Source organism: Chrysochloris asiatica, unplaced genomic scaffold, assembly GCF_000296735.1.
Source record: "Chrysochloris asiatica unplaced genomic scaffold, ChrAsi1.0 scaffold00118, whole genome shotgun sequence".
NCBI lineage: Eukaryota > Metazoa > Chordata > Mammalia > Afrosoricida > Chrysochloridae > Chrysochloris > Chrysochloris asiatica.
Genome location: NW_006408636.1, coordinates 2125442 through 2133632, shown reverse-complemented (window position 1 = coordinate 2133632; position 8191 = coordinate 2125442). Strand labels below are relative to the sequence as shown.

Here is an 8191-nt window from a genome sequence, read left to right as displayed (position 1 = left end):
ACGGAATTATTTATTTTTGTTATTTTATTATTAAGCTCTGGAATTTCTGTTTGTTTTATACCTAATGTTTCTATCTCTTTATTGAGTTTCTCATTTTGTTCTTGTATTGTTTTCCTGAATTCTTCCAAAATTTTTTCCATGTTTTCCTTAATGTCATGGAGAAACCTTAATACTAGATTTCTGACGTCTTTTCGGGAATTTCAGAGCAATAAACGCCTGAAATATTAGGTTTATCTTTCATTGGTGAATAAACAGAAAACATCCACTGCCCTGATGATTCACAATTTCTTCCAGTAGTTTCTATTCATCCTTTTGTTCTTCAGAGTTAAGTGACGCAAATGAGCTCTGAGACAAGGCTAATTCGCTGCTGCTTCTGCTAGTTCCACCCTGGAAAGAACCTACTGATTGCTTCCCTTGGTCTCTGCTGCCCCCACATGGAGCAGATCTGGAGAACCTGGATGGCTGGATCACACTGGAGTTTCTCTCACTAGTGGCATTCCATCCGCGCCTGTTACCAACTGCGGGCTGCTGCTGAGGTTGCTGCCGTCCTCTGCCCGGAGCTCCAGGATGTTCATTCCAGCACCGGTGTCCAAATCGGCACCGGCCTTGAAGGAAGAATTGACAAATGGTCATTGAGACTGTTCGCCTAGGAGAGAACTTCACCCAGCAAGCCACACGACCCGCAGTCTCAGCAACTGAAGCAACTCAGCCCCGCTCTTCTGACGTCCCTCCCATTCCTTTTTAATGTGTGATTTTTCTTGCTCAAATCTTCTACTGAAAGTATGGTCTTTAATTTAATCATTTCTCTTGCTCTCCTTCCTTTGCAGATTACTCTTCTGCTGTTCAGAAATTTTCCCAGACTCTGCAGTCATTTCAGTTTGATTTCATTGGAGACACTCTCACTGACGACGAGATAAACATTGGTATGTTTTCACTTAGTGTGTTTGTGTGACTGCGCAGTCTTCTTGATTTGTGGATACAGAGCATCTGGGCTTTTCATTCCTTGTGATCCATTGTTGAGCCCCTTGGACAGGGGTAGTTAAAGTCCTTCCTGCGGGCTGTGTAAGACCCGCAAAATTATTTGGTCTGGCTCTGCTAAGACAACTGCAGTTCTAAGCCATCACATTATAGTTGTTGTTGTTAAGTGCCATCGAGTCGGTTTTGACTCATAGCGAATCATAGGGTGTCTGAGAAGTGGCTGGTGAGTTTGAATCACTGACCTTGTGGTTCAAACTGACCTTGCGGTTCAAACTGACCTTGCAGTTCAGTGCTTTATCCTACAGCACCACACCAGCACTCCTGCCATCAGGAATGGTGTTATAAATTTTGCCAGAAAAAAGGTTCCCCATCCCTGCTTTAGGAGACTGCTAAAAACGAAGGAGGAAATAGTCCCTGCTAGTTATGCTTCCCCCTCCTATGAAAACAATTCAGAGGATGTACTTTAAGTCTCTACTGTAGCCAGCAGAGGCACTTTTCTCTAAAGAATTCAATACACGAGAAGAGGACAATATAAGAAGTACTTCTTAAAAACTGTTTTCAGCATGATTCAGTATGAGATTCTTCAAATGAACAATTTCCCCAAAACTGTTTAAAGTTATCTAATATACATGTGCAAGTTTTCAGGCAAGAGGAGGTTTGGCATCTCCCTTGGGAGCTGAATATAACAACTTGCTCTACCTATTAATTGTGTCTCTTGAGTCTCAGACTTGTACTTTGTAAAAATGGAGTTAATTTCTGTTTTGCGGATGTTACAAAGAGGATATTAATCAGTGAAGTGAAATGAACTTTGTGTTTGTATTAGTTGTTATGTAATACAAAATTAGAGTTGAGTAGTGGTGACACACAGACTAAAGTTAGGTCCTTATTGCTCTGAGAAAAGATACATTCCCCAAAGTTTTGTTTTAACCTTGAATATCCTAGAAATTACTTGGTATGTTTGAGTGGAGAACCTGACATTTTAACCCTAAGTTTCAGTCTTGTCATCACAACAGCAGTTGGGTATTGGGGTGAACCTTGGCAGCATATTCTTATTCTCTTTATGCATCTGGCTTGTCACCTCTTCCTTGTGAGGTAGCACCTTTGCTTTTTAACAGGTTGCTTGTTCATGACTGGGGAAAGTAAAAATAGTGTTTATAATCTCAGGATCTAAATTTGATTTCCACTTAAATTATCCTAGCATATCTGAAGAAACTCCTTAATGGACCAAGGAGATTGATTTGAGAAAACTTGAAGGTAGATATCAACCACCCATCTCTGGTTTGGGGGAGCACTGTGCTCAGATAACCTTCAACACTGTCAGTACAAGGTCAGCAGTTCGAAACCACCAGCTGTTCTGTGGGAGAAAGATGAGGCTTTCTGCTCCTGCAAAGATTTACAGCTTCGGAAACCCTGTACAGGGTTGCTATGAGTCGGAACCGACTCCACAGCACATAACAACAACAACAACATCTGAAGAAACTCCTTAATGGACCAAGGAGATTGATTTGAGAAAACTTGAAGGTAGACAGTTTTATCAACCACCCATCTCTGCTTTTGGAGAGCACAGCGCTCAGATAACCTTCAACACTGTCACTACCCCTATTTGTTCAATATGGCTATTGCTCATTGCTGAGCAACTCAAAAGACAATCATATATATCTTAAGTGTGGGAAAGCAGAGTCTAAGAATTAGTTCATCAAAGAATTTTTAAAAACTTTTTATTTCAATTTGAGTGAAATTGTTTTTCATTCAACAATTGTACACATTTTGTTTTGTGACATTGATTGAAATCCTCACTCTTCACCCTTCTTTCCTGAGGTTACCATTTCATTCATTCTTGTTTCTTACCCCTTCCTGCCTTCTGAGCTTTATCAATGGGCAAATGCTGCACTTTTGAGATCCTATGGTTGATAATTATAAGGGGCATATATCTCCCAGGTGTTATTGTTTACTTTCTAGGTCGGTCTGTTGATGGTTTGGCTAAAAGTTGAGTCATGGGGATGAGGGTAAGCTCAGTTTCAGGCCTGAAAGATGAAGAGCCATTGTCCTGGGGGCCTCCCCAGTCTCTATCAGATCAATAAGTCTTCGTCTATGATTCTGTATTTTGCTCCATATTTCCCCCCCATTTTATCCAGGACCTTCTAATGTAATCCCTTTGAGAGCAGTGAACAGTTGCAGCACCATCTAGTTATTTTGGTCTCAGGATTGTGGAGGTTGAGGTTCTGATGGTCCATTAGTCCTTTGGACTAATTATTTGAATGTGTCTTTGATTCTCTTTTCTTTGAATCAGGAGAGTCCAATAGTTGCACCTTAGAAATTGAAGAATTCTAACAACTTCTTTAGTCTGAAATTGATCAAATACATAATCAAGATTCACTGATAATGCAAGATTCATTGATAATTGGTATGCAAAAGTTGGAGACAGAGAGATAGGATCCGTAGTTGGACAATATGACTTTGGTGATATAATTAATGCTGGAGATTGCATGATAGAATTTTGCAAGACCAATGATTTCTTGATTGCAAGTACCTCTTTAAAAATAGCATAAAAGGTGGTCCTCAAAAGATGGAACTCACAGGAATCAAATTGACTACATCTGTTGAAAGAGATGATGGAGCCAATGGAGAAGTTAAGTATCATCAGTTAAAACAAGCTTCAAATGCAAGTTCAGGCTGAAGCTGAAGAAAATTAAAACAACACTATCAGAACCTAAATATGACCTTGAGTATATCCCACCTAAATTTAGAGATAATCTGAAGAACAGATTTGATGCATCAGACAGTAATCAAGAACATCATATATGAAGAAAGCAAAAGGTCCTTAAAAAGACAAGAAAAAGATGAAAAGACGAAAGTGTATGTCAGAAGAGACTCTGAAACTTGCTCTTAAGCATAGAGAAGGTACAGGGGAAGAAATGAGGAACTAAAGAGCTGAACCAAAAAGTAAAGCATTATAATAAAATATGCAAAGACATGGAGTTAGAAAACCAAAAGGGAAGAACACACTACACATTTCTCAAACTGAAAGAACTAAAGAAGAAATTCAGATCTCGGGTTGTTGAAAGATTTTATGGACAAAATATTGCATGACACTGGAAACGTCAAAAGAAGATGGAAAGGATACACAGAATCACTGTCCCTAAAAGAATTGGTTGATGGTCAATCATTTCAAGAGGTACCACATGATCAAGAACCTATAGCATTGAAGGAAAAGTCCAAGTAGCACTGAAGGTTAAAAACAAGGCTCCAGGAATTGATGGCATACAAATTGAAATCTTTCAACAAACTGATGTGACACTGGAGGCTTTCACTCATCTTTATCAAGAAATTTGGAAGGCAGCTAGCTACCAGGTCTACCAACTGGAAGAGATCCGTATTTGTGCCCATGCCAAAGAAAGGTGACCCAACAGAGTGTTGAAATCTTTGAAGAATATCATTAATATTACATGCAAGTGCATTTTTGCTGACAATTAAAAAACAGTTGAAGCAGTATATAGTCAGGGAGCTGCCGGAAATTCAAGTGTATTTAAGCATAGAATATACAAATATAAAATGTATACAAGCATATAAAATAACAAAGTAAGTGCTACAATATGAGTGAACCATAAGAACATTATGCTAAGGATATAATAAGCCTGACAGAATATATATGGTTCCATTTAAATGAAGTGGCTAGAATTAGAGAATCCATAGAGATAAATTAGATTAATTGTTGCCACGGGCCAGTATGTGAAGAATGGGGAGTGAATGCTAATGAGTTCAGGGATTTTTATGGAGGTAATGAAAATGTTCTGGAATTAGTGGTGATGGTTACATAATTTTGTGATCATACTTAAAAGGTACATTTGTGGCATATGAATTATATCTCAATAATAATAATAATAATAATAATAATAAACAGTGTGAACCTCTTAGCCAAAGCTCATTTTGAGACATTCTTTATATAGTGGAATTTAAAGTCTTTTTTTTTCGTGTGAATGATAATGTCAGACTCGTTTTAAAAGCCTGGTTGTGGACTCCTGGTGTGGCACTGTAGGATCAGCACTGGGCTGCAAACCACAAGATCAGTAGTTGAAACCCACCAGCTGTTCCTTGGAAACCCTATACAAGGTTGCTATGAGTCAGAATCCACTCAACAGCACTTAACAGTAACTGCAACAAGCCACTGCTATCAGTGAGTTCCCACTATCTCTGTTTTATAGTCTGTTCATATAGTATTTGGTAATCTAATCATCAGCTAACTACCAGGAGGAGCAATGTGAAAGTGACAAGACTTTAGCACTTTCAGGACTACAGGCCTGGATTTGAAACCTGTTTAACCTGAGAAAGTTGCTTAGCCTCTATGAGCCTTGTTTTTCTCCTGTTTTAAGCAGGGATAGTAGTAGGCTAGGAGTCTTGGTGTGGCGTTGCAGGATGAGCACTTGACTGCTAACCACAGGACGGCAGTTCAAACCCATCTACTATTCCTCAGAAACTGTATACAGGGTCGCTATGCATTGGAACCTGGTGTAGCACTGTAGTGGAAGTACTGGGTTGCAAAGGTCAATTTGAACCGCAGAAAGACATTGGGCCTTGGAAAGATTGAGTAACTTACTTAAGGTTACACAGGTGGTAGATTGAATGTGCTTTCAACTCAATTTCAGTGCTTTTAAAACTAAGAAAAATGATACTTAATCCAACTTTTTGCCATCCTATTTGATCTCCATAACTACTCTGAAGTGAATTTTATTGATAATTTACAAATTAGCAAATTGAGACATGGTCAGTTTTAATTGATTGACAGAAAGTTGTTTAGGTTGGCTTTCCATTGAATATACTTTGCCCCCTCTCCCAAACTGTGTGCTTATTAATGAAATGAAAGAAATCCCGGAAATCCACAGTGTAGCTATGAAAATTAAATGAAGTATTACCTATGAAAAAACTAAAAAGAAATGTTCACTAACATTTGGCACCTACCCCAAGTGGCTGTGTAGATTTGGGGCATTGGTCTCTACCTCCTGTCCAATAGAAAGACATATGATTAATTTGCTTCATCTTTCATTCTTTCCTTCCAGCTGAATCCTTCAAAGAATTTGCTGAATTGCTCAACGAAGTAGAAAATGAGAGGATGATGATGGTAGGTCACTAACACTGAGATCATGGCTGATCATAACAGATCATGGTTATTTTTTTTCTGTTCTTGTGGATTGGATTCATCCTCTGTTATTTCCGTTTTTGTACAAGCTCCCACTCTGAGGTTTGGTGTTAGGTAGAGAGAAATTAGTGTGGAAACTCCATCCCTATTTATTTCATTGTCAAAGGATTTCAGAAGAGATTAAATTAGTCTACTGTATATAATGACAGAAGTTGTGGTCTTTTCAGCCTTATGGGTCTGAAAGAGACTCTGACCCTGGCAACCCTTCAGGTCTGAGGGAATTTGAATCGAGATGAAAGTAAGTGAATGATTTATTTAATGTAAAACAGATGACCTGCTCTTTGAACCTTCACTCAATTCACAATAAAGCATTTCAACAGAAGAAACTACCATGGCTTAGATGTGGTGCACCTTAGTTCTCAAAGTGACATCTTTGGTTTTTAACACTTAAAAGACCTTTTGCAGCAGATTTGCCACATGCAATACGTCAGTTGATTTCTGGACTACTGCTTCCATAGACATTAATTGTGGATCCAAATAAAATGAAATACTTGACAACTTAAAAATAAATTGTTGTATTTTGTGTTCTCTATTAAATTATCTATTAATCAGTTTCTCTGCTTCCAGGAATACAAATATGGCCTTTATGTATATTGTTGTTGCTAAGTAACATGGAGTCGGTTCCGACTCATAATGACCCGGCACAGGGTTTCTGGGGCTGTAAATCTTTACGGGAGCAGAATGCCTCATCTTTCTCCCGCGGAACAGCTGGTAGTCTTGAGCTGCTGACCCTGCGGTTGGCAGCCGGACTCATCACCACTACGCTACCAGAGCTCCTTTATGTATATTTGGCCATTATTATTTTATTTAATGTTTCTCCCTTACTATTTTTTTTTAATTTAAGGTTTTTTATTGTGGATTGAGTGAAAGTTTACAGGGCATATCATCAGTTTTACGTTCAACAAATCATATACCTTGTTTCATTACAATGATTATAATCCCCTCCATGTACCATCAGTTAACAGTATTTCTCTCTATCCACTTCAGCTTTTTAAAAAACAAACAAACAAAAACCACTCAGGCATATAAAATAATTTACATCTCCAAAAAGCACATTCTGCAAGTCTGGTCCTGGCCACCAGCTCTTAGTCCTTCTCTTCTTAGTCCATGAAACTAGAGTCCTCAGCTACTCCCCCTCTCCATGCCCCGTCTCTGCCTCCATCTCTGGTACTGCTTGCTGCTTCTCTGGATAAGGTCCCGTATTCTATTTGTGTGTTCTTCTCTTGATGGTCCTAGGGTTCTCTGTTTCTGGACTATAAGATTAACCACTCCCCTTTTTTTTAATTACTAAACTTCTACCTTTACAATTGTGACAGTAGCAATTAGTCATGATAACAATTATTCACTATTGAATTTTACAAATCTTATCCCCATCTCTTTTCACCAGACCATCTAGACAAGATGTCAGCTATTCAGTGGGGACTCTTTCTTTCCCCCCATACTCTTAAACTAAACTCCCTTTTGAAACATTGTAAGCCAGTCACTTCGTGCCTTTATTGCCCCCTCATTTTAGGTAGCCAGTGTCTAAGTTGCCCGTCCCTATCTACCCTGTGTACAGAGCGGATAGAATTGGTACTTGATTTGAAGACTCTTTTCCTCTCTGTTGGTATTTAGAGTAACTACTGTTCTGAGTATAGGTCAGGTTCATCATGAAGATATATCTTCTGTTACTGTAGCTGTTCCAGTCTGCTTGTCCTTTCTACAGGGAATGTCTCACCTCATAAGGTTGTGGATGGGACTCAGGATTCCACCTACAGTCCTATACTCTGTAAAGGCTTTGCACGAGGCCTATTACATTGGGCTAGTTGTTGAACCCCTTTTAGGTATTCCAATCAGTTATAGGCTGAAGGCGGGCTTACATGCTTTCTCCAATCCTGTTTCCCAACATGCCTTTCTATCCCACTCAAGTGTCTTTATTACAATAATAGGCAAGGGAAACTAATATTCATAAGGCAGTCAAGGATTTTAGTATTATTTACCCTCTTCAAGCTATACCTAGATCCCTGTATCCCAGAGCTC

At 38.9% G+C, this 8191-nt stretch overlaps 1 protein-coding gene across 1 annotated transcript in view; it reads left to right on the top strand.

Moving 5' to 3' along the window:
- LOC102814344 (oligophrenin-1-like) overlaps positions 1 to 8191 on the top strand; it is a 673730-nt gene that overhangs the window by 179872 nt on the left and 485667 nt on the right. Inside the window, exons 2-3 of the mRNA XM_006868550.1 lie at positions 828 to 923; positions 6033 to 6094. Coding sequence (XP_006868612.1) covers positions 828 to 923; positions 6033 to 6094 — 158 coding nt within the window. The remainder of the gene's footprint in view (positions 1 to 827; positions 924 to 6032; positions 6095 to 8191) is intronic.